We start from the raw sequence: 26,477 nt of genomic DNA, 5'->3' as shown, positions 1-26,477 counted from the left end.
AACAGTGGATGAAGAATCTTGAACCTGGACTACTACTACTATTATACCCATTTTGCAGATGTGGAAATGGAGGCTCAGAGAAGTTATGTATCTTGCTAAAAATTACTTGGCTAACAAAGAGCTGACCCAGAATTTGAAGCTAAACCTATCTACTCCAAAGCACACGCTTGCTCTGCTCAGTTCTCTACTCTCTGCTGGAAAGGACACTTTCCCAGACCACGATGGGAGAAGCAGCCTTCTGTTCTTTTGTGTTCTTTCCCCCAGTCTTCCAGTTCTGTCAACAGGACAGTCGTTCTACCGTAGTAAAAAGTTAACGTAGCCTTACTCTTCATTTTAGCTATTAGAAGGGCTTTTAACTCCCCATTGGATTTTTCAAAGTACGTCCAGACCATAGGTGAGCTCTTGGGAGAATAACCAAACGTGCACGGATCCTCTACCTGAAGCAGCTACAGAGAAGAAGTATCACCTGATGGAGTATGGCCTGCGTTAGGACTTGAGACCTGGATTCTAGACCCACCATTGTTACTAAAGAGCAGAGACTCTAGCCAAGTCACTTAAAAACACCACCACCTGCCTAATCTATTACATGTGACAAGAATAGAACAACATATGTTGTTGGACTGTCAACTATGTATCAAGCCCCGTGCTTTGCAGTGGAAATACAGAGAAAAAAGACAGTCCCTACTTGCAGGCAGAGCAATGTCTAGTAGCCAGACTCATACAAAAATCATTGCAACACCCAAGTCAGTGCTGAATGCACAGGTTACAATGGTAGCAGAAAGGAAGGGCAGAGATCAATTCCACTAGTCCAGGGGCGAGGTAGGAGAGCTGGGGAAGGTTTCACAGGGAAAGGAAGACCTGAACTAGGTCGCATGGAATAAGTAAGTAGCATCACCATGGAAGGAGTGGACAAAGGGAGAAAGCCAGTAAAGCTGGAGAGAGGGGTAGGAGGGGAACCAAGAGGGCCTGGTGCCAGGCAAGGCAAGAGAGGAGAGAGCTTCTGGAAGGAACTGTCCACTTTGTCAAGGGGCACACTGAGGTCCAATAAGGCTCATGGGTTCTCCTTGGTTTCGTCCATTGGGAGGGGTCAGATGTTTTAGCCAGGACCTTTTAGTGCACAGGTGGGGAGAAGCCAGACCCTGGACTGAGGACCGAATGGGAGGGGAGGAAATGGAAGCTGAGGCAGTGGGATCACTGTGGTGTGGAAGAGGCGAGGGATAGGGCAAAAGCCACAGTGATGTTGCTGATATCTTAAAATATAGGATAAATGTGAGCATATGTTTGGATTTTGGGGGGAGAGCAGCCGGGACAGAAAAAAGGAGGAGAAAAAGGATAATCCCAGAGTGGCTGAGGACAGATGGGATCAAGGCAGAGATGGAAAGATGACCAGAACATCCGTGCAGCTGCAGCTGTGGCTACAGCTGGGGGTAAACTTTTCAGTGGGGGTTTTAATTTGGGGCTGGTCACTGCTGATTTCTTGCTGAGGTGGCAGGTAAAACAGAGCTCGTTGCAAAGGGGAGTGAGGAGTGGGTGACAGCGTGGCAGTCCTATTGGGAAATGGGAAAGAGATGGAGCACGGAAGAGCACAAGGACCGGCAGGCAGTGTTGTATGGAGGCCTGTATGGGGCTGGACTCCCTGGTTTTGGAGGGGCACTGTGCAGTTATGAACCGTGCTGAGCTGCGTCTCCAGAGCCGATTAGGAAGGAGGTTTTAGGAAGATCCAGAGCTGGGAGATTGAGAAAGAGGCTAATGTACTTTAACACCCAAATTCTGCAATCAGCATGTAAGGATTTGTGTGCCCTGTCTCGGAGGTAGAATGGAGGTAGAATGGGATAAGGTCTTCTTCCTTCTTCTCAGACTCCAATCTGCTTGAAATTTATATTAACCTAGTTTCTAAGCCACAGGTTTGGGAATTAAAATTAAAATTAAAATTAAAAAACTTATTCAAAATCCCTGAGAAGGAAGATGCAATTCTTGGGCTCACGTGACTCGAGATATCTCTACGGGTGTAAGGCAAAAACATACTCAAGATGGAAGAGCTGTCATTGTTTCTCTTAGCGACCTGGTACCTTCGCCTGGTTTTCTTTACAGTACTACATCTTAAATAGTCGTTGTGTAAGACTTTGTCGTTCAGAAAACATTTTTCACATGTTTCTTTGCTGGACGGTTTCAGAGAAGAATCTGAAGCCCAGAGGTTAAGTGCCCTTTCCATGGCTGCATCATTAGTAAGTGAGGACGCATTAACCCAGATCTCCTGCCCTCGAGACTGGGACTCTTTCCATTGCACTGTCCTGTGGGTGCTCCACCCTCTTGTGGGATTTCACAGGTTTTGTCTGGAATGACTTTTGTATACGCGTGAGCCTGTGAACTTGGCCCCGTGTGCCAACACTATGGTCATACCCCTTTGAAGGTTTACCTCAGTAGCTTCTGAGTGTCGGAGAGTCCATAAAAACTCCAACATAGCCATAAAAATGGCCACGATTAAGCCACAAATAAGAACCACAAAGATTCCACCAATATTCTCCATTCCCAGTCCTGGAAGAAAGTGAGAACAAACAAAAAATAGTGTCAAAGAGCTGGAAGACATACTCATTCTGCCAAAAATGCTGAAAGTCACTTGAACGACCAGAACTTGGGTCTTGTAGATGCTTTACACACGTATTCCTTGATGAGATATAATTATTCTTCTGAGTAAAAACAATGCAGCACAGCTGGAGTAAAAGAAAGGAGGGGGCTCGAGCTGCAAATGGAGGAGACTGGTGAGAATCGTCCAGATGGCTGACTGGGGTGGGAGGTGAGGGTCATTTTAAGAAAAAGGCTCAGGAAAATTTGATTTAGCCTATAGAGACATGATACCAAAACCCCTGTAAATTCTAGCAATTCCATTAAAAATTTAGTCAATCTTCCTAATATCATGTTTGCATGATAGAAAGCAATTGTTTTAGCCAAACTGTGGATAGAAAAAATTACGTTTACCGATCTGTCAACATGTTACTAAAATACTTATTTGGAAAGTAAAGGTTTTATCTCACCAGGCCAGTGGTTCCCAAACCTGGCTGCCATCAGAACCACTTGGGAAGCTTGTTAAAAAGATAGATTCCTAGTCCTGACCCAAGACCTACTGAATCCATATCTCTGGAGATGGGGCCCAAGATCTGTATTTTCAAACGCATTTCACAGGTGATTGAGGCCTAAAGTTAGCTTGCAAACCGGTATTTTGGGAAGCATTGTACATGACTGGAAGTTCCATGAAGTCAGGCATAGTTTCTGCTCGTATCTTCATTGCCCAGCACCATACCTGGCACATGGTATATACTCAATAAACATTTGTAGAACTATATGGTTGTTTCATTTCCATAGTGTCAAACAGTGAGTTTAGGCCTGTAACGGGATGCTTTTCCGGTTTTGGAGAAACTCAGACTTTAGGGGAGTGTCATAAACATCTGAAATCCTGAGTCAACAGAGGCCACTATCAGAAACCAAAAAGCATCTTTTATCCAGGAAGATGCCAAGAGGGTAGCTCACATCCTGTGCTGTTCCAGAGTGCTGGCACAGCGGAGCGTCTGTTTAATCAGGAGTGCGGTCATGGGACGTGGAGCCGTGTCACTGCTCGGGAAAGCCGGCTTCACACAACACTAAGAGATGAGACACGGTGGAGGAGCAGAAATCTGACACTACCTTCTCCACCTTGGGAAGCTGAAAAATTGTCTTCCCTAGCCATTTCAAGATGCCTTGGGTTTCCTCTCACAGAGCCTTGAGTGTTTTTCTTTTGTTTTAAAAATAACAGTGCAGGGGCCAGTCCTGTGACACAGTGGTTAAGGGCGCACCTTCTGCTTCGGTGGCCCGGGGTTCACCGGTTTGCATCCCGGGTGTGGACATGGCACCACTTGGCAAGCTATCCTGTGGTAGGCGTCCCACATATAAAGTAGAGGAAGATGGGCATGGATGTTAGCTCAAGTCCAGTCTTCCTCAGCAAAAAGAGAGGATTGGTGGCAGATGTTAGCTCAGGGCTAATCTTCCTCAAAAATAAATAAATAAATAAAAAATAACAGTGCAGTGCAGTGCCTGCCTATACTAATAATCGGCTACGATGGCTCTGAGGGCTCACGTAATGAATGCATCAGTGGCCTATGTCCTCTGATCTGCGGGTCCACACAGTCAACTCTTGAGTACCTGTGTGAATATGAGATCCTCTAGTTTGAATAATCAAAGTTAAAAACTCAATTCTAAGGGAAGGCACACGGGGTTTGGAGTAGATTTCTACCTCCCAGGAGGAAGGTGCTTGGGGTTCTTTTGAACACCTGCCCTTCTAACCTGGGACCATTTGGGCAGAAGGTTTTTGACCAAATGAGCATCAGGATCCATATGATTGGGGAGGACAAAAGGGACACTTCAGAGGAAATGCGCTAAGGATGGAGCCGGCACATGCAGGCAGATGCTCCAGCCACAAGCTTAAAGGTGGTGGGAACTGGGGTATTGGGATGTGCATCTGAGCATCATGGACAAACTAGCTTCGCCAGCGGTGCCTGTGGAGAAAGGCTGGATGCAGATCCCCACTGAAGGGGAGGTGACAACTGTGATACTAAGGATGCCTACCTGTTGAGGTAAACAGAGTCCTCAAGTGACTATGAGGTACTACAAGACTCTCCATCACTTTGGGACAGTGCTGCCTGATATAGGAAAGAGACTAGCATCCCTTGAAAGGCCTCAATCTCCCCTCCTGTTTCTGCAGAGAAGCTGTACTGCGCCCTCTCCAGGTCCAATTCTGCCCTCTGGGTTCTAGCTGCTTCCCCTGCCTCTCATGGTCTCCACCCGGCCCTCCTCAATCTTTTCCTCCCCACTGACTCTTTCCCTCGGCAGATACACACACTCATGTTTCTCTCTTCTTAAAGAAAAATAAAAAATCCTTTTTCCCCTTCCAGCTCTGTCTAGTGAACGCCCCTTCTCTTTCCTTCCTTCCCCGGCCGAGCTTTTTGAACAGTTGTCTATACCAGAACTATTTTAAGACATTTTAAAGCCCTGAAAATGCTTATATTTGGAGGCCTGATCTCACATCAAAGCAAGGAGAAGCAAGTGCACCCACATCTTACGTTAAATGCATTTTTAAAATTTTGCTTCTGCTGTGACTGAGTGGCAAGAAACAGTTAATTTATAATTGGCTGTGATTTCTCAGCAATCATTGTGCATACAAGGGAATGTTCGCAAAATGAGAAAAATAGAACCCCAAAATTGTTTCTAAATGTAATGAAGTTTTTATGAATATTAAATTTAAAAATTAATGAAGTCGAGACAATGTTAAATTTTGGAGATATTTAATTAAACATGTCAATTTAATTTTGCCGGTTTCTTTTTGCACTTTGAAGCTAATAATTTTTTCAGACCTCAAACATAATTTTGGACGCTTGAAAAGCTTTTAGGTTCTTGGTAGTCTGTAGTATCTGAAGGAGAAAATAATTCCATTCTGAATTCACTTTTGTCTTTTCTATTCACTCCTCATCCCATGCCATTTTGTCTTGCACCCCCAAAACCACCCTCATCAAGGGCACCGATGAACATTTTGTTTCTAACCTACTGGAAATTTTCCAGTCCCGGTCTTAAGTGACCTCTCATGGCACTTGACATTGTCAACCACACCTCCTTCTTGGCTCTTTATAAAGCCATTGCTCTCTGCTCTCTTCCACTCTTCTCAATCGCCTTTGCTTGCTCTGAGCGAGCTTGCACACTCGCTCCTCATCTTCCTGCATTTGGTTTCTTGCCATTCCTCCATGCACTGGCCGTCACCAAGTCCTGCTGATTTTACCTCCTAAATGCTTTCCTGTTTCTTACCTTCCTATCTCTCCTACCACGTCCCAAGTTCAGGCTCTCACCTCTCTTGCTTGCACTATTGCAGCAGCCTTCAGAGAATGATTTCCCCACTTGTAGCTGTGTCCTCCTCAACTCTACCTTCTGAGTGATCTTTCTGAGATGCAAAATCTGACTGCAACACATCCTTTAGTGACTCAGAACTGATTACAGTTCCCAGTACACATCGCGCAGCTCCTACCTTCTGACCCTTTACTCCTGTCAGGACCTCTGCCTGGAAGAGGAACGCCCACCCCCAGACACACACCCGGCTAACCTCGACCTTTCCTTGGAGACTTAGCTCAGGGCTCACTTCCTCCAGGCTGCCTTCTCTGATCTTACCCGACTGTTAGTCATACCACTTTTGTATTTCACTGATAATGCGTCATGTAGCCCTCTAATATTGCATAAAATAATATGCTAGTTTAATGTTCTATATCTAGATTTCCCACCGGACCGTGAGCTCCTTGAGGGAAAGATCCATGTCTTGGTCAACTGTGTGACCCCACAGTCAGGGTGCCTGGCCCAGAACAAGAGCCCAATAAACGTTTGTTGGAAGGATGAGCAGCAGAAAGAGGACAAAGACATCCCAGATGTAGAAGCCAGTGTTATCAAAAGCTTTGGCTCCATCGGGTGATATGTATTCATTCCTAATTAAGTTTATGTTTAAAACAATAGTAAAGTGTGACAGTCCTCGTTGAGTGCTCCCAGCCTGGTCATAGAGGCAGATGGCCCAGACTGTACCGAGTGGCTGGCCAAAGTGGGACTGAGCATTGAGATGGGTAATCCACAATGTGGACTGAGCATTGAGATGGGTAATCCACAATGTGGACTGACTGTGCCCAGGTCCTGGACAGGCGGGGGTATCGGCAAGGGTGATAAACAGACAGGTGATCTGTGCTGGAATAATTCTGATTAGATCAGGGAAAGCTTCTCGGAGGAGCTGAGGTTTTAACAGGATGCTGGTAGAAACCATGAATCACTGAAACACCCCACAGTCTTTCTTTCCCAGCTTCTTGAGTTTCAGGGCCAGCATGTTAATCATGGGTGTTGGCTCCAGTGTGCTGATTCCTGGCTGAGTGGCCTCCTCCCCGCAGGAGCGAGGCTTGTATACCACTCATGCCTTTAGGAACTTATTGGAAAGTGAAAGCAAGAATAGACTGCTGGCAGAGTCAGAGATGAGAAACAGATGGAGCGGGGAGCGGGAAGCGAGTGTTAGGAGCCTGCAGCCGTCCCATTTAACACTGTCATCAGTCATTCTCCTAGAAGTCAGATGCCTTCCATAGCACACAGCCATTACTCAGAGGAGCTCGGATGTGGACTCCCTCTAGCCCGACCACAAGGCCTTCACCGCACCCAGACACCCTAGCACCTGCAAGGGGGACACCTCATCACCCCTCCCTTCCCTTCTTCAGACAGGATCACACAGAAGTCATCTAGACAGAAGGCTTTCAAACCGAGATTTTCTCCTGACGCTTGAGTCTCTGAGCCTCAGCTACGCCCCAGCCACAAGACTGTATTGACTGGAATACACTCGAACTGGCCCTGCAGACTCCTGGTTGATTGAATACTAACTTTGTCGTCCCTCACAGATTGTCCACAAATACCACCGATAGTTGACAAATGCAAACGAACTACTTGCTTTGTCTCTAGAACTACAGAAGGGAATGGGAACCTGGAAGGGAGTGCCTTGAGTGGATCTGAATCTCCTCCCACCCACCTGCTCTGCCTCCAGGTCTGCCCGGTACATAATCACTTCTTGGATTCAGGGGCACGTATGTCTCAGGCCTTAAAACCCTCATATAGCTCAGGTAGCACTGTGGAAATTTGCAGCTGAGATGCAGGGAAGCTGCTTTTGAATAAGGAAGGGGTAGCTGTAGCCTGAGAGGCAAAGAGGCAGAGGCACAGGAGCCACGGAGGCAGGTGCAGAGAGAGGAGACTGGCGCCACAATCCCATCAAGGGACAGTGTATTTGCTCTTGAAGTCAGTCAACACATCTTTCTGGAGGAGCTTCCCTGAGCTGAGCACTATGCCAGGTGCTGCAGCTCTGGGCAATGTTTCACACTGAAAACTTTCGACAAGCACAAGGATTCTTTGACCAGTATGACTTTCAAGCACTTTCTATTTCAGAGTTGCATTCACCTAAATCTATGCAAATACATTAAATGGTCCTGTCTCCATGGACTTATTTGCTGTAAATAGCAACCTCAGGTGCCCTTGTGTGAGCTGACCTGTATGACCTTCCCAGAAAACCTAAAGTGATTTGTCATGTTTGCACTGCTGAGGACTGTGAAATGCAAGCTTGCCATTTCTTCTTGCATTCACTGTGACATCCGTTGACCAGACCTAGTAGATTCTAGAGATAGTGATGGAAGAAGAGTAAGGAAAGGGACACAAAATACAAGAGGGATGGGAGAGGCATCTCATAAATTTCACAATATTTCTTTGTTTTTAAACTGATTCTTTTTTTTTGTTTAAGATTGGCACCCGAGCTAACATCTGTTGCCAATCTTCTCTGTCTCTTTTTCTTCTTCATCTTCTCCCCGAAGCCCTCCAGTACATAGTTGTATATTCTAGATGTAGATTGTTCTGGTTGTGCTATGTGGGATGCTGCCTCAGCATGGCTTCATGCGTGGTGCCATGTCCGCACCCAGGATCCGAATCAGTGAAACCCTGGGCCGCCGAAGTGGAGTGCGAGAACTTAACCACTCGGCCATGGGGCCGGCCCTGCAATATTTCAAAACACAAGTTATGGGAGAGGCACTTTACAATTTTCCAAAATATGAGCTCAAGCGCCTCATATTTTTAAGCATTCACGATCTCATTCAATTGTCATCAAAACCTGTAAAGAAAGTCCACAGTTAAAGAAAGGGAAATTCAGAGAACTTAAGTTGCCTAAGTTTTGATGGCTAAGATATGAAATCTAGGTAAATCCGACTGCCCAGATAACATTCTTTATAAAAATGAAGCTGGGCTTTTTGAGCGTTTACTATGAGCAAGGTTACTGTGCTAAACATTTTAATCCGATCCCAGCAGTCGCCCTGTGAAATTGGCACTCTATTACTTCCATTATCCTGAGAGGGAAACCAAGATCCTGGGGTCAGGCAACCCGCCCAGGGTCCCAAGGCTGACAAGGGGATGTGCCAGATCCAAACTGAAGCCAGAGCCTGGGCCCTGACCCCCACCCCACACCACCCCTCCCCAAAACTTGGTGTCCCTTGTGCTACAGGGGCGTGATCACAGAACTCAACCGGGCACCCTGATGACTGAATTCATTCCTGAGACAGCTCCCCAGAGTGACCGGGGAAGAGGGTCTGATGTATGGCCTATTATTTCCACTTATAAAATCCTCTTCTTTCCTTGAGAACAATATATCCAATGTTTGAATTGATGATTTATTGACTTAATCTTGGCTCAGTTTCCAGGCAAAGTTGGGCTGCAGTCTTTCTAATTGCTGACCTCCTTTGATGCAGACACACTGGGCCACCATTTGCCTGTTCCTGGTCGTGCTTTCTGGCACCCCCCTGCGCTTTCTCCATCTCTCAGCAACCAATCTGATTTGATTAGGGAGAGGTTTCCTCTGCAAGCATCTCTTCAAGACACTGTCTAAACTCCCATATTCGGGTTTCCAGTCTTGGCTGCCTCCAAAGAAAACAGAGAGAGCCAGGACAATCGGGCTGGGCTCCCTGAGAAGAAAGAGAGAGAACTGTCTCCAGAAACCCCCCTGTCATCACTTGCCTCCACTCTTGCTAAGATGTCTCACACTTTCATTCCCGCTGTGCCAGAACAGCAAACTTCCTGCTCTCTAAGGATTTTGTGAGTCAATGCCACCGGCCTTTTTTCCATCCTTGAAAGAGGACCCTGATTTTCACAGCCTGGTGGTGTATTTATGTGCCTTTGAAGCCCGATTGTGAGCTTGTGTTTTTCGAGATAAAGGTATTTAATTTCCTTGGAATTTACCGACTACCTTTCTGTCTAGCAAGTGTTCAGCAAGGCCTTCGGTAATCCAATCCCCTTGAATCAGGATGCCGGCATCTGTGAGTGGCTAGCGATATTTCTTTTTATAGCAGTTGAGTGAGAAAATAAATAAAATAAGTGTTTTTGGAAAGAAAAGGCAGAAGAAAATGAAACAGCCTGGAATGAAGCCTGCTTCTTTTCATAATGCTCCAGTCTTGCACAGGATCTGCCATTGCGTTTATTTACCTGCGTATGAAGGTACATGGTCACTGAGCTATAGGCAGGGAGAGAAATATGGGGAGAGGAAGGGAAGGGGTGATGTTGTGGTTCCCACTAGAGCCAAGTAACACCTGGCAAAAAGACTCAGGATTGGTGGCATCATCCCAATGTTAGGATTCTTCTCTGGGATTTGGCAGGGATGTTTGAGCTGTAATATTGGATTAGAAGTGGGGTAGCTCCAGATCCTTTTCTTTGAAATTTCTCGCATTTTAATAAGATAACAAAGCAGAAAAGGATTATGTTAGGCACCTCACATTGTGTGTACATTCGAATTGAAACCAAAGTGCCTATAGCCACTCTCACCTTCAGAGGTTTCCTAAAGAAGGGTCCCGCGCCCCCCCCCCACCCCGTTCCCTTCACCTCCATCCCTCTCTGCCTGTCCCATATTCTTCTCCTTCCTTTGGGCACAAGTGAAAGCCAAGTGACTCAAATCACGAAATGAAAGATTGCCTAGGAGCTGCTTTGGAAAGCAAATTAAAATGACTGCCCTTCGTTCGATTTGAGACACAAGGAAAAAGAGTGTTCCTGTGGCTCCATTCCTGGCGACCATTTAAAGACTTAAAGGAAAAGCTCTTTCAGGTCATGCTGGTTCTGTTCTTCTGCCCCAGGAGGGGGGCTCCTGAGCAGTGAGTGCTGTTCTGTAAGTCTGATGACTAACTCGCCAGATAGAGACCAAGCGACGACGGCGCCTCTTGTTCTAGCTAGTGCTTCTCGCTGGGCTTGAAGGAGGTCACGTGGGCCTTCCCTGGGCCAGGGAGCCTTTTAGCCTCTCTGAGTAATGTTTGTTTGGGCTTCAGCCATGGCAGAAATGGGGCCACTGCATGAAACTGGCATTAACTGCTGTGGCTGGGATGGGAGCCGAAGCCCTGGCTCTTACAGTGATTTGCATAGCATCTCCCAGACAGCTCCCTCTTGGACATTATCACTTATTAATACAGCTCACCCTCTCGTGCCAAAGGCAGACCACAGAGAAGCAAGTTAACAGTGGCTGGTTGATAGAACCCTAGTATCCTCTGAAGATTTGGGACCTGGGTAGGATGACTTCCACTGTTAATTTTCCCTTTTCATCCACTCAGTTCTCATCTCTGTGCCGGGGAACATTTGGTCCCCAGGTGCAGAGTGGACAGAAGCCTCCTGTTTACTGCTTTCCATCTTCCATGGGAGCCTGGTCTCCCTGTCTGTGCCCCATCTCCACCCATTCCAGACTTTGCTCTCAAATCAGTCTTCCTAAAGCTCTGTGGAATGGAGAAGCTTCCAAAGCCAACCACTCTGCAAAAATTATAACAATTTTTGTATAAAGGTACCTAATTTGTACCTCAAACTCCCATTGCCACCTGATTGCCGAAAATGTAGAGACTTCTCAGTCATTTAGGTTCAAATTCAGTTACATGCAGTGTTTTCTCTGCTTTCCCTTCACTCCTGGATGTATTTCAGGTCTGAGGTTGGGAAGGAGATCAAGTATCATGGGGGCGGGGTTAGGTGTCTGCTCTTAAAGCTGGATTCCACTTAGATTTCCTGTGGTGCAGGAACAGACAGGCCTGTCACTAGGCCCTCTCTGCCCTGGGTCCCCACGTGCCATCTCTTATGCCCCCATTCCACCATGCCATGACACATATTTCTGGGGTTTGCCAAACTCCAGAAGAAAGAAAAATCTCTTTATCTCTTGAAATCCCCAATGAATCTAGGAGTTCTAACTGCCACTTGCCATCCCCTAGTAGGGCACAAGCCTCTTTCTGAGGGACCGTCCACATTCGAACACTCTTTTCCTGCTCAGAAGCTCCCTGTCGGGCCAGGGCATCTTTTTATCTGGTTTGCACACTGGGTGGCCTGGCTCTTCTGTTTTGTTTCTCTCTCCAACTTCTGGTGTCAGCTTTACGCCAAGCTTCCTTCGGGTATTGGCCTTCTGTATTCCAAAATACCATTTCTAGCAAATCAAAAGTGTTGACTTCTAAGAACATTGTCTCTGCTGCCTTGTAAGAGCTTCTTTTGGAATTTAAAGCCAATAATTTGACTCTTTGTTCCTCCTCAGGCAATGACCGTCCCCGGGACCATGAATGCCACTAAGCGCTCAGAATTCCATCCCACAGCAGCTGCTTTCATCATGCCACATCTCACCCCAGAACCTTTGAGGTCTGCAGCCAATATTCTCAAACCTGGTCCAGTGTGCCATTGGTGTGCTAAGACATATGCAGAGCCCTGGGAGGTTTATGGGGCATCTTCCTGGGGACACTGATTTTACTTAGAGTTTAGGTGGCAAAAGCATTTTTATATTAAATAAACATGCCTATGTTATGTTGTAAGATGCAAAATTCACATACTTTTTTTAGGATAAAACAGACTTTAAGGAAATTCCGAGCATGGTGGGCTGCTTTATACATGTCTCCCGGCCCCCAAGAGTGCACACGTCGTCTCCTCTGCTAGTCATTCCTTCCCTGGGAAGGTTTGAGACGTACTGGTTTGCAGTCCAAATGCCTTTACTCAGTTTCCAATGCCCTCTTAACTCCAACCTCATCCTACTTATTCAAACCAATTTCTGAGTGTACTAACTGTGCTCCTCAACATTCCTAAAGCAGTGACTCCTAATGGATGCTTCAAGGTCCAGGCCAAGTGCCTCTGTAAAGCCTTCCCCGGTCATTGCTCAGAATTAAGCACTTCCTCCTCCGGGCTTCAAAGCCCTTTCTTTACAGCTCTGTTAAAGCATTCCTACAGTGCAACCATCATAGTAAGTATTTGTGCTTCTCTCTAGGTTCTAAACCTCCTGAGGGCATGCCTTATTCCTTTCCGTAATCTCAGAGCCTAGTACAGTGCCTGGTAAAGAAAGGTTTACAATGTTTGTTGAATGCAATGGGGCCTATGTGAACGCTTTCCATGCCAACACCTGGGGTGTCTGGGTTCCTGTTTGGGAGGAAACAGATATAGGGAGTGGTACAAGTCTGGAGGTCCTTGAGATGATTGCCCACTCATTCATTCGTTCATTTATTATTCATCCTTTCATCAAATACTGATGTCAGAAGATATGCTGGTCACTGGGATACAAAAATAAATAAGACACAGTCCCTGTCTTTGAGTTTTTCAGAGTCCATGGGGGACAAATACCAAGAGACACAAAATAAACGTCTTAAGTGTTGATTTTAGAAGAGCTATCTGGCCTTTGGTTAGTACAGGATGGTCAGGCACACCTGTGGCTGTGGACACTACTCAGATCTCTCATGGCACCTTAATAGCTCCTTTAGGCCCAAGTTTTGGAATAAAATTAGTTCTGATTTCCTTTGTGCTGGGCACTTTGTTGAATGTTTAACATGATTTATTTCATTCACTGTTCACAAGAGCCCTCTATTTTCATCTCCATTTTCCAGAAAAGGAAACTGAGGCTCAAAGATGTTTCATGGTGTGTATAACAAGGCCATCTATGGAGTGGAGTCCATTTGACCCAATGCCCATGATCTTGAACCCTATCGAAACTGCTTCAGGGAAGAGAACCAACCTAGTCACTGTCAGCAGAACAAACAGGTATGCAGGAGGGTGAAAGTTTGATGATCTCCATTCTTGGGTTGGGAGAGTGGTGGTGGGGGGCGGTGGGAAGAGTCCCTTGGACTTTGGGTGACATCTAGAATGGGAGAGAGATGATCTAAATCGAGGTCCCTAAGTGAACACTGTCAGGCACCCAGATTCTGTGTCATTATCCCTGTACTTGCCAGTTTTGCTGCCCTCCAACTGTTTCTCTGCAGGATTAGCAGTAGACATAAATAAACACAAATAAATAAATATGTGCACAAAGGGAAGGATCTGTGGCTGGGTTTAGGGGTCAGGGATGAAAGGGAAATCTAGAGCGATGGGATCAACTCAGCAGTGAGTCTCAAGGGGAAATGGGCTCCAAGAGATCAAACGGGATCAGGTTTACAAAGGAAAGGAAAGCGAGGAAACTGCAACCAGTGGGAAGGAGGGGAGGAGGGAGACTGGTAGTGGGCCAGCGCTGGCAGCCTGGGCCTGGTGGGGCCATGCAGGAATCGGTGGGGCTCCCTGCACTCCTCTGAGCCCGTGCTCTTGGCCACCTCCCATTTTGCTCCAGCCTCCCTGATCTACAGTGTCTCTGTGTCAACGCGTAAGTTCAGTCAGCTGTTCTGAGGCAGCAGCAACTGGACTGAGTGGAGAGCTCTGGGTGTGAAGGCTACTCGGGAAGTAATTAAAGCACAGTTCCCTTAGTCACTTTCGTGTGGCCCAGGTGAACACAGTAATCGGCAGCTTTTGACAGCTATCAGTCAGTAGCTTTAATCACACATCCCACAAACATTTATTGAGTACCTACTCAATAGCCTCTTAGGGGAGGCTGGGACAGAGAAACAAATGAGACTGGGTCCACATCTAAGGTGCCATCAACCAGGCAGAGGAGAGCAAGAGTTGCCTGAGGAGTTGCAGAGGAGACCAACACCACAGGAGGCACTCAACCCACTGTGGGGAGGTTGCTGGTAGAGGGGACCAACGGCATCTCGGGAGATAGACACTTGGACAGCGCTCCTATTTCACTTATCTGTCAGAGGAAGGACCCAAGGTCCCTCTGCTCTGGGTCTCAGAGCCACCTTTCTGTTTGATTACTCCAGATCAAAGCCATTACTGTTTCCCTCCATCTCTTTGGTAAGATAGTACTCTTCCCACCACCGCAAAGTTCATTGTTATCACAGAACAACATTGACCTATGTTAAATTATCAATAATCTCATTTTATTTTGAGTATTCCAGGTCCAGTCAGATTTAGATTGTTTTCAATTGAGGTATCTTTTTATGGGGAGGGGGTGGTGAAGCAGCATTTTGCTACCCACACCTTCCCTAGAACAAACAGTCAATGCAGCCCAGCTCTCCCCATGGGAACCTTTCTCTGCTCCACCGGCACCACCCAGGGTCCCTGCTCACAGTCCCGCCAACTGCACTAATTTCTGCCTCTGCACCCTTCCTCAAGGGGCTTATTGCTTTCAATGACCACCCCCCCACACACACACACACACAGCACCCTCCCTACCTATTCGGGTCCTGGGCATGTTCAACATCTAGTGCATTCTATCAAGTCCACAGAATTTTCCTGATACTTTTCCTCTGTACCGCCCACATTTCTTTTTTTCTCTGAACAGAGTTAGTCTCTTCCACACTTGACCTTTGGGGAGTGGAGAGCCAAGAAGTGTGTGGCCTCATTGGATTCCTGCGAGGGAAGGGGCAGCATTTCCTCTAAATTACAAAGGGCTTGCCCCCACAGGTCCTCATGCCTGAGACCTCTCCTTGCAGGATAGAGATCCATGATCCACATAGAGACACTCAGAAACACAAAGTCACTCATTCACTGTCTCGTCATGGATAATCATTCATGCTGAGCAGAGAGGGAAGCACGTGGTATCATTCATTTTACTCCTTGGCTCCCTTACTAGGGGAGAGCGTGCATAGGTAAATTTGTTGCATATTTTAGCAAGGCTGCAGTAGATTACTAGGGTGATCATATGATTTATTGTCCAAACCAGGACATTTTGAGAATGAATGGGGGTTCTAAAAATAACCAACAGGCATTACCTGATCTACAAGGATGTAATCTGGGACTATCTTGGGCCAACTAGGAGATGTGCTCGACCGACAGAAAATCCTGGCTGCCCAGGGACCCTCAACACTCCTCAGCTATGCATGTCAGTCAGTCACTGCTTTCTATGCAGCCTGGTCTAACATTCATCCATCCATCCATCCACTCATTCAATAAAATATCCATGAGCCAGGCCCTGTGGACAGCTCCATGTGGAAGACCAACCCTGACCTCATGAAACTTACATTCTAGTAGAAGAGGTGGAAAGAAAACAAACAAACAAATAGAAAATATAACATTAGGTAGAGATGAGGTCTGGAAAGAACAATAAAGCAGAGTTCAGGAGATGGGAGAGATGCGTGGGGCGAGGAGGGAAGACCTCTCTGAGGGCGCTTCCCCAGGGAGGCCAGGAGGAGGGAACAGAGCACAATTCCGGAGCTGGGAGATGGAAGGGAGGCTTGGGGAACAGAAAGAAAAGGGGGAGGCTGAGGGAGAAACAGATAGGGTAGGGCCTTGAGGCCACAGAAAGCTTGAATTTTATTCCGAGTGAGATGGGAAGCCACTGGAAGTTTTGTGCAGGGCAATGCTGCAATCATATTTGCAACCTGAAAAGCATCACTGGTTACCGGTGGAGACTACAGTGTAGGGGCAGGAATGGAAAGGAGACTAGGCTCTTTGTATAGCCACACAGTTGTGAGGTGATAGGCCTGGGCCAGGGTAGAAGTGGTGGTGCAGGGGTAGGAGGTGGCCAGATTCAGGAGACATGGCAGAAGTGGCGTCTCTAGGACTTGTGCGCCAGGTGGGCATTAGATACCTACAATATGCCAAGACCCTGGGACTGGACTGACCCCTAGCCAGTCCCAGCCTAGCCCTAGCTTCCTTCAAAGCTTAGTCTCACTGTGTTCTAGAAATCATTGCCCATAATTGGACACCAGAAACGAGCTGCTTTGGTCCTTTCGGGCAGGAGGCAGAGGCCCTGACCGTCCTTACCTTTGGCTCTGTGATCTTCCTCCTTGGGGCACTTGCCTCCTTCCCACCATTTGCGCTTCAGAATTTCCAGGCGGTTGTTCTCCTGCAGCTGGAGAATGGCCAGATCAAACTCGTCCCGGAAAACCGAGCCTGCAGGGTCACAGGAGAGCCCAGAACACAGGATGTGAGCGCTCTCCTAGGCATCACTCTGCTCCCGTTCCAGTAAACATCCTTCCCACTTTGTCCACTTAACATAAGAAGGGGAATGACCTCCCCTTCTGAGGGGAGGGTTCTGTAGGAGCACTGTTCTCCACTTTGCTCATTCTGAGGACTTCCGTGGAGAGGGGGCAGTTCTGGCTTCATGCAGGACACTCAGGAATTTCTACTTTCCTTCTCTCCGCCCTAACTGTCATGTCCAACCTATGGCTAAGACACCAGTGTGGTCAAGTGACAGCTTGCCAGGCAGCTGTGCCACCTGACCTCTCCACCTAGGCACCACCACCTTCTACCCAGGTTAACCAACCTGCCCACTGATGTGGGCAAGCTGCTTGTACAATTTCCCATCCACCTCCAGGAAGCCAAGGAGGGAAATCTTCTGTGTCAGAAACCTCCCAGTTGGTCAGTTGTCTATTTTCTACTTTACCTAAATTAATTTTTCAGGCACTTGTAATTCTCACTACATTACATCTGACAATTGTTTGCCTATAGCAGCCTCCAGCGAGAGAAGAGCTACCCCAGAGTGTGATGGAAGTGTCCTCTCCTTCATCCGTGTGGAGGATCCTGTCACCAGGCATCCCCAGCTGTTAGAGCTGCCTGCTCAGGGCCCCAGAACCCACTGGCGTCCATCACCCCTTTCTGCCGCTCCTCCCTGCCTTCTCAGATAGAAGCCTTCTGTTCAGTGCAATTGTTCTTTAATTTTTCTGATGGAATATGGTCAAGGAGCTTTGGTTCTGGAATTTAGGTTTAATCACAAAAACAGGTTTAAATGAAACCATGGAAAGCTCAATGCCCAGCACAGGCTGAGCCCTGAAATCATTAAGAAATAGCTGCCAAGAGGCTGGAAATCAACTAAACTGCCCAGGTTGCTCGCCCAAGCTCTTTGAAGGCCTGATGTGGACAGATGCCTTGGGGAAAAGGCTATTGTGAAGGATTCAGGTGGAAGCTTGGAAAAATTGGCCTGTGCTCTGAACTTTAATGTGCAAGGGAATCACATGGGGATCTCGCAGACCTATAGACTCTCTTTCATTGGGTCTGGGATGGAGCCCGAGATTCTGCATTCTAACAAGCTCCAAAGGGATGGCCTGCTGCGGGGCCACGGAATGTACTTTGACAGGCAAGGAACTAGATGAGCTCCCAGATCTCTTTGGACTCTGACAGCCCATGACTACACACACAGAACTTTCCCTGCTATAGATGCAACTATGCTTGAGCATGCAAACCCCAAGCCTCCAGAACAAACTGGGTATGTGTAACTGATTTGGGTGAGCATCAACGACATCTCATATATAGTAGGTACTTAATACACATCGACAGTAAATGGCTACTTGAGCTAACAGACGGTGTTAGATGGTGAGACTAATGAACATTCTAAGTTTAGAGACAACGGTCCAGCCCAACAAGGCACTTCAAGCAGTTTTCAAGGCATTTTCATCCCAACCTCAATAGCACACCAGGGGCCCCATGAAAGGATTCTTTTGTTTACTCCACATTTGCCTACTTAGCTCCTAAACCCCCTGACTAGTTTTCCATCTCATTCCTTATTCTGTTTCTCTTAATTTCCCTAGGTCCAACCACATTGCCTATTCTATAAATATGCCCTTACTTCCCACTTAAGGATGATACACATGCTTGTCTTCCCTGGACGTAACCTCAGCTGGACCTAAATTCCGTCTCATCAATGGACCGTACAATGCTCTTGCCAGCCTGATCTGAGAACCTGGGCTAGCCCACAGCTCACCTCCCCCACCTATCCTGTCCTGCCGAGCTGGTGGGACCCATTGGCAACACGGTCTGGTAAGTGAAGTACTAGGTTTGGAGACAGGCATCCCAGGCTTAAGCTCAACTTCTCTACTCATTCTGTGACCTTGGACAAGTAACTCATTGGCTCTGAATCTCAGTTCTATCCTCTAGAATGGGAAGGACCACATCTACCTTGTAGGTACGATGATTAAGTGAGTTCACACATGTGAAAGCATCATGTCAGATACAGGACAAAGGCATTTCCCTCCCTTTTTCCTTGGTTGTTGATGAAAATTTCTAGAGTCAGTCTGCTTTATGTCAACTCTCTATAGGTTTTTTCCATGAAAGTTTTTGAAGCATTTGACATTTCAGTTAAACTTGGTAAATTGCTAGAGTGTTATCAAGGTGCACTTTAAGTTCATTTTGTGGTTCACTCCACCACCTAGAAACAAAATGTCAGTCAATGAATTTCTCAAAGGGGCCCTTAATCTGTGGTATTAATGGACATCAATGAAATATGGTGGTAAGTGGAGGGTATGTAGGTTTATGAGTGCCCTGAGTGAGGCCTCTGGGTTACAGAACTGCTAATGTCAGAATGTAGAGAGTTCAAGGATGAACCATGTTATTATCTATGTTCATTGGCTGGGTTTCTGACCAGTCTTTAAGAAGAAATCTGCTTTTATCAAATAACATAGAGAACCATGGAAAAGATGGGGAGGGCACTAATGTTCCTCCAAACAGTCTAGGTGGGAGTCACTGTGGTAAGGCAGGTGCCAGATTACCAGGTTTAACCCTCACAATAACTCTATGAGGTAGGTATTAGAAACCTAATTTTACAAATGAGATAAGTGATACTCAAAGAAGTTAAATAACCTAACCAAGGTCCCAACAACCAGTAACCAGGGTACGTTGCCTGACTCCAAACTCATACTCTTCACACATCACAGATACAAGTGAAACCTATGATTTATAGAGTTCTGACAGCAAAGATGCACATACTACATGTCAGTTTCCCCACATGATCTGATGGCCTCAATTCCCGTTGCTCCTGTGCTGTCTTGTACATCTCGTACGAGGACAGACTTGGACAAGGACAGCCCTATACAGCATGGCTCTCCACGATGTGTCGGGGAAGGGTGCATGTCCAAATCACTTGGGGAACATTTTCAGATCCTCTCCACAATCACAGCAAGCAGGTAAACACGCTCCCCCATCTTCTGATGGAGGTACCGTCAGCAGGGGAAGGCCTGAAGCATGAACATCTTTCAGAAAGCACAGCTGGGACACCTTTCTGGAAGCCAAACATCTCTACCCTCCTACAACAAACTGGATGACACAGTCAGCAGGCTGAATACCAGAGCTTTACCACCCATTCCCGGTTACCTATGCCGACTCGGAGTAGATGGATTGGTGAGAACCAGAAACGATTTGAAAGCCATCTCATCTAATCACGTCAGTTCCCTTTTGCAGTAAACCTTTCACCAGGGACACTAACAGGAGAATTAATTCATTTGAGTTTTACTTTCTCTTTCTTCCCAGTGCTAGTAGAGATGTCAATCAACAGAGAAATGGCCAAAGGGCAGGAAGCAGAAGAGGGGAGAACAAAGGCCTAAAGACTTCATCGAGGGCATCAACATGCCTTTAATAATTAATCAGTTAAGAACTAATCAATTAGGGGCTGGCCCCGTGGCCGAGTGGTTAAGTTCGCGCGCTCCGCTGCAGGCGGCCCAGTGTTTCGTTGGTTCGAATCCTGGGCGCGGACATGGCACTACTCATCAGACCACGCTGAGGTAGCGTCCCACATGCCACAACTAGAAGGACCCACAACGAAGAATATACAACTATGTACTGGGGGGCTTTGGGGAGAAAAAGGAAAAAAATAAAATCTTTAAAAAAAAAAAAAAAAAAAAGAACTAATCAATTAGCCCTTCAATAATTCAGGATTGAAAACTGATCACTGATTAGTGGAAGTATGTGAGTTTGCTTTTTTTTTGTCCAACCTCGAGAATGCCCACCTAATGTTGCATTCAATGCTGCATTGGGTGGTTCTAGCTACTCTGCCCCTGCCTGGATGAAGCTACCCAAGGAGGCTGTTCCTCTCCTGCATACCGACTGGCATGCCAATCCCATAGCCCTTGGTGTCCAGCAGGCCCCCAATCTGAGTGAGGTTGCAGTTTCGCTGCCGATAGTACTCATTCATGGTGGACTCCAGAAGGAAGGCGTAGTTGGAATTCAACACCCTGGCGATTCCCTCCTCCGTGCTCTTCACAAACACGCTCGGCTGCTTGGAATACATGTAATTCCACATGCGTTGGTAGGTCTGATAGCGGGAATTCTGAGAAAAGAACACAAGGAAGGAGGAACAGGAAAAGAGACAGGAAATGTTGATTTAAAAAGTGAGGGAATCAAAGTGAGCCTTATAATCTTGGCCCTGGGTCAGGCCGGGGGTGCAGCGGTTAAGTTCGCACGTTCCGCCTCTCAGTGGCCTGCGGTTCGCCAGTTCGGATCCCCGGTGTGGACATGGCACTGCTTGGCAAAAGCCATGCTGTGGTAGGCGTCACACATATAAAGTAGAGGAAGATGAGCATGGATGTTAGCTCGGGCCAGTCTTCCTCAGCAAAAAGAGGAGGATTGGCAGTAGTTAGCTCAGGGCTAATCTTCCACACAAAAAAAAAAAAAAAAAAATCCTGGCCCTTCTGCTACTCAGTCATTCCCTCATTACATTCAATAACCTTTTCCCTTTCTGTCTCCCAAATGCCATTGCGTAATGGCAGGAGGAGGGAGTGCTGCCTTTGATAGCTTTTAAGGAAAGACAAAGAAGGAACAGGGTCCTATGGCACTGTTAACTCTGCCTCGTAGTTTGATAATTGGTTTTGCCTCATCTCCTAGACAGGTCTTCCATCGCCAACCTCCCTGTGCTGACAGAAGTAAGAATGGAAACTCTGGCTGTGTCCTTCACCGTCCTTCAGGTGGGGGCAGTGAACTCAGACTCATTGAGGACTTCTAAAGGGACACGACCTGAAAGAACAGTGCCACCCTCTTCTATCGACCTTAAACCAATTTATCAATCACATATCCAATGCCGGCTTCCATTTTAGAAATAACAAAATGCCAGAGAATTCTGGGGGTCTATGCAAATCCCGTGTTTGCATGATGGCTTCACTGGTCCCTGTGCTGAGAGGCACTGAGTCTTGTATAGAAAACACAAAACTGAAGGCCTTGGCCTTGTTTCATGTGAAAATGATCTTCTTGGGGAGTAGGTTGGTTAGACACCTCTGAACTTAAATCCACGTCCCTAGAGATCCTGAAGCAATGAAAACTACTCCTGTGTCTGGCCCGGCTCTGTCAGCTTTAGTAATCAATGCCTTGGTCTGCCAGCTAACACACCATTGTGGCAAGGCCTTCTCTTGATTCTTGCAAGGGAATTTCAGAGAAGCCAGTAGGGTCCTGATCTGTGACCTATCTGATCTGGGATCAAGGAAACCAGTTCATCTTCATTTAGCGTTCCTTATACCTCAGTCATTGTATACATTCTAATCTTGCTTTGTCTAAGTACCACCTAGAAAATTGAACACACTTAAAAAAAGTGTAAATGCATACATTAGCCTCATCCTATGCAGTAATATAAATAAATAAAAGTACAGGTTAGATTCACTGCATAATTTTTTTCTAATACTCATTAAAATACATATGAAAAGATCGCAGTTAAAAATAGTTCTGCCACATTGTACCTAAAATCATCTCAGTGCCACTGATCACTCATGTATAACACTCCAGGGCAGGCTGATATTAACCCAAAGTGCTTTGAGGACCTCATTCCAGAGGAACTTTGTGGAGCAGGAGAAAAATAGACCCCACGTGAACCTCCAAACTAGATGTTCAAAGGAGATAATGGGATGAAAAGAGATGTTCTTATCTCTAAGAGACAAACACCTCAACTTTATTCTGCCTAATTCCCAGCGCCCCATCCTGACTCCAGCTCAGTGTCGCTGAACAACCAAATGGCTTTACTTGGAAGAAGGTCATGCTGGAGCCTCCGTGGATTGTGCCATACTCAATGGCGGTCTGGTCAGCCAGGTCATCCACCGACTCAATGGGCACATCCATGCGCTGCACAGTCAGGAAGGCTGCCAGGTTGGCCGTGTAGGATGAGATGATGATCAGCGTGAATGCCCACCTAGGCAGGAGAAGACCAGGAAGTCATCATTGCCTGGGCACTGCCAGGAGTCTTAGCCCCCATCCCAAGTTCTGCTGTGGAGACCAGGTGTCCTTCTTCTGAAGGAGCTCTCTGCTTAGTGTGAGAAGAGGAAGGGGGTAGGGCATACGATGTCAACAGAAATGACTAGTGTTTATGAGAGTTGCCTAGAAGACAGTTGGTTTTTCCCCCTTATTTCCTAAAGGAGGTGATCATTGGGTTGTCACTCAGAAGAGGTGTATCCGTGCATATGAACAGTTTGGGAGACTGTGAGAAACGCACTAGAGCACCAGATAAGGTGCCAGCTCTGGGGGCTCTGTTCAGAGCTACAGCAGGGATGGGCCCCCTGCCTCCTCCTGATGCAGCCAACCCTCAACAAGCATCGCCATGTGCTGAGCACCTGCCACGAGCCCCACACACGCTCATGCACTCCCTCAACTCAGGGAGGTAAAACTCTTATCCCAGTTTTACAGATGCGGAAACTCAGAGAAGCGAAGTAACTCGCCAAGTAACGCACTGATAATTCCATATTTTAAAACCAGTTCTACAAATTGTAACAGCAGAAACTCTTTAAGACTAACTGGTGAAAAACACTTTTGAACTGCTGAGAAGTCGGAATTAGAAAACACTCTCACAACGGTCATGCTCTTCCAAAACAGAAGGTTGTTTTATGGGGTAGAGGGAACTCATTGAAAATTAGAATAGTTTTGTAACTCAGGCGGCACACACCCTAAAGCCATTAAAACCAGTTTGTTCTGTTAAGTGGGTTAAATAAGGCCTCTCCCACCTGGTCAGCAGTGTGGCTCTGCATCCCGATCCGTTTGTTTATAGGGGTTCAGAGATAGAAGGAAGCACAATTTGGGTCGGATAATCACAAATTCTGAATCAGTGGAGTCTGAATTAATGAGGCTTTACTCATCACGAAGACATTGCCAACTAAGGCACAGGGTTCACCACAGGAATCAGCAGGCGGCAGCTTCCAAGTAGATTTTCAAGAACAGGCAGTTCCGTTGTCCCCTGTGTCACTGTGTCCAAAAATTCCTGCAGGCTGCCTCCCAGGAGTGAGGTGACCCAGGCACCCACGGACTCAGTGGGCACATGGATGTGCCAGACCAGAGTAAAGTGATCTGGTTTTAGTTCTGGCTTTGTCCCATTCCACCTGTGAGCCCTTGGGGGAAAGCCACACGCCTCCTCTGGGCTCGTTTGGTTGTCTAATAAACGGGGATAATGTCTGCTCTGCCTGTCTTTGGAGAGTTGTGAGATCAAATGAGATAATAGGTCCTTGGTGACTAATAATCTGTAAAGGACTAGATGAACGCAAGATGTAGAGAAATGTAGAGATAGACCCTCAGCCTGAAGATGGAATGAAAATCATTTGGCCACCTTCCCTATTAGTGACCTGTAAGTGCCAGGTGTCCCTCTATCTTCCAGACCTGCTTTCCTTGCTCCTGCCTGGGATCTTACACTCTGCTGCAAGTTGTTTCTCATGACCATTCCCCAGAGGAGGCCAGGGGGTGAGTGACCCCCAGGCAGAGGCCAGTCTTCTGAAATGCTCAGCTCCACTTGCTAGTGCCCTGGGTAACGAGCCCAGGGTGTGGACATGACCTCTGAGTTGGCTGGGGAGGTTCCCTCAGCCCCCTGCTACACTCTAGCATCTGTTCCACCCTAGGTGGCCATGTGGCTGTTTATGCCACTGGTCACAAGGGGAGTCAGAGAGCACAGGTAGTTCAGTGCAAGCCCATTGCCTCTCCTGAGAAAGCAAATCATGCCCACGCTCTCTCCAGAGGGGTCAGTGGAAGCTTGTTCCTGTGTGAAAGGGGCATTATCAGTTGTAAAGCTGGCATTCTCATTAGTGACATGGCATTCTGTCACTTGCTCTGGGTGATGAAGCCAAAGGAGGCCACAATGGCCATGTTTTCTGACTTCCCACTCCCCCAGGGAGCTAACCAAGCTGAGGCCCTGATTTGAAAACCAAGAACTCTGAGAGGCAGACAGGCACACTAACACCTCAGGGTCGGGGCTGGGGAGGGCTGAGCCCCCTCCCACACACTCCGTGGAGCGGAGCAACCCAGTCGCCTGTGGCCAGCTTGCAGGACAGGTGGTCCTCTGCAGCTCTCAGGCAGGAGGGAATTCCTAGGGGGCGGGGAGCTGACAGGTGGATGAAACAGGCAATGGGCCCTACGTGCAGAGCATGGGAACAAGCACACTCTGGAAGAAACAGCCCCAGATGGAAAGAGATCAAAATCCGCAGCTGACTTCTGCTCATCTCCTGGGTTTCTGCCTAGATTTCCTGGATTTCAGGGGAGCTCTGTAGCCATCCCTGCTGAGATCATCCATTCTTCTGGGGAACATGGGACCTGGTTCCCCATGGAAATCCACTCGTGACTTCTGGGCACTATCCGATAATGGTTGAGCGCCTTGCCCAACTGGTTTAAATCTTACTGTATTTATCATTTATCAGGGAAAATGGACACCCCAGCTGGGAAGGGCTCACTGTCCTAGCTGCGTTTTCACCTCCCCATCAGCCACAGTCCAGTGGATCCTCAGGTAACTGTCCAGACCACCCCCTGCCCCGAGCACTGGTGCCCAAGGGTGAAGACACCACTTTTCCCTTGGCTTACACAGGCTGAGAAGGAGCGGCAGAAGCAAGGTTGTAAGTCCTATAAGCGGTGAGAGCCAAACCCAACAGAGGGCTTTTGAGTGAAGATGGGGAGCTTGTACTCTGCAAACCTGCCTCTAGACTACACATAGATATTTCATTTCCCCCATAATGGTCCAATAGCAATTATTAGTCCATACATTTACGTAGCACTTTCGAGTTTTCAAAGAGCTTTCCTGTACATCGAGTCATTCGACCGTGTTCTTTTTGCCCTGGATGAGCCAAGCGGAGAGGGGAGTTTCAGGCAGAGGCTGGCTGACTACTGTGTGGACCAGAGCTTGAACTACTTGCTGTCAACTCTCTCCCCGAGGTCCTGCCCACTCTGAGTGACTGAGAGTTTCCATTTTCCCACCCCTGCTGAGGTGGACAGGTCTGGCAAGCCCAAAGCCAGTGCAGAGGGACAAAGCTCGAGGAAGCAGGTAGAGGGGTCGTCAAGTGGCAGCCGCTGGGACTCCTCCTGCAGGGACTCCTGTGCACGCTCATATTTGCAAACATCTGCATGTGTCTTTGCAGGTCATTTCCAGGTCAGGAAGTTATCACTGCTTTGCTGTGGGCCTTCCAGCTGTTTTCTCACTCCATCCCCCTTCCTGCCTTGGCTCCCCTCTGTATCCAGATCTCCGAGGCAGAGCAAGGGAAAGGATGAGATGCCACACAGTTCGTCCACCCACTGCCCCCAAACCTTCTGAGCGGCAGAAGGCAGCTCAGCTCCCCGCTAGCCTATTTGGAAAGACAGAGGCCTCAGGCTCTCCTACAGTGATGCTAAGGTTCCTGCCCACCTGCAGCCTAGCTGGAGCAGGGCTTATCCGAGGACCCCCTTGGGTTCTCCAACCCATTGGACCAGGCCGCTTCTCTGCCCGGGATCTTACCAGACGCCACTGACACAGCGGGTGGACAAGGCGCGAGGGGCGATGGTGGAGCCCTGCTGCATGAAGCCCCCGACCGGAAACCAGAGGCTGTTGCCGAGGGAGTACTGATTGACCAGGAGGTTGCACCGGCCCTGGGCACACGGGTGGGGGCTGTACCACTCGTAGGGGGTCAACCTGCAGGAGAAAAGGAACATAG

The 26,477-nt window shown here is 47.5% G+C and overlaps 1 protein-coding gene across 15 annotated transcripts in view; it reads right to left on the bottom strand.

Annotated features, from left to right (window-relative positions):
• The window catches only part of GRIK4 (glutamate ionotropic receptor kainate type subunit 4), a 413,900-nt gene that overhangs the window by 3,712 nt on the left and 383,711 nt on the right, over window positions 1-26,477 (bottom strand). For 13 of the 15 annotated variants that reach the window (XM_023645003.2, XM_023645006.2, XM_070273803.1 and 10 more), the window contains 5 exons: window positions 26,282-26,455; window positions 22,573-22,738; window positions 20,671-20,896; window positions 16,624-16,752; window positions 2,417-2,535 (listed from right to left, as the gene is read on the bottom strand). In XM_023645003.2, the coding sequence (XP_023500771.2) occupies window positions 2,417-2,535; window positions 16,624-16,752; window positions 20,671-20,896; window positions 22,573-22,738; window positions 26,282-26,455 (814 nt within the window). Of the gene's footprint in view, window positions 1-2,416; window positions 2,536-5,299; window positions 8,569-16,623; window positions 16,753-20,670; window positions 20,897-22,572; window positions 22,739-26,281; window positions 26,456-26,477 lie in introns of those variants that run through there. The other 2 variants (XM_070273808.1, XM_070273809.1) reach the window with 1 other exon arrangement.

Source organism: Equus caballus, chromosome 7 (assembly GCF_041296265.1).
Source record: "Equus caballus isolate H_3958 breed thoroughbred chromosome 7, TB-T2T, whole genome shotgun sequence".
In the NCBI taxonomy this organism is placed as follows: Eukaryota; Metazoa; Chordata; class Mammalia; order Perissodactyla; family Equidae; genus Equus; species Equus caballus.
Note: the sequence above shows the minus strand (reverse complement) of the source record. Positions and strands in the feature narration are given on the sequence as shown.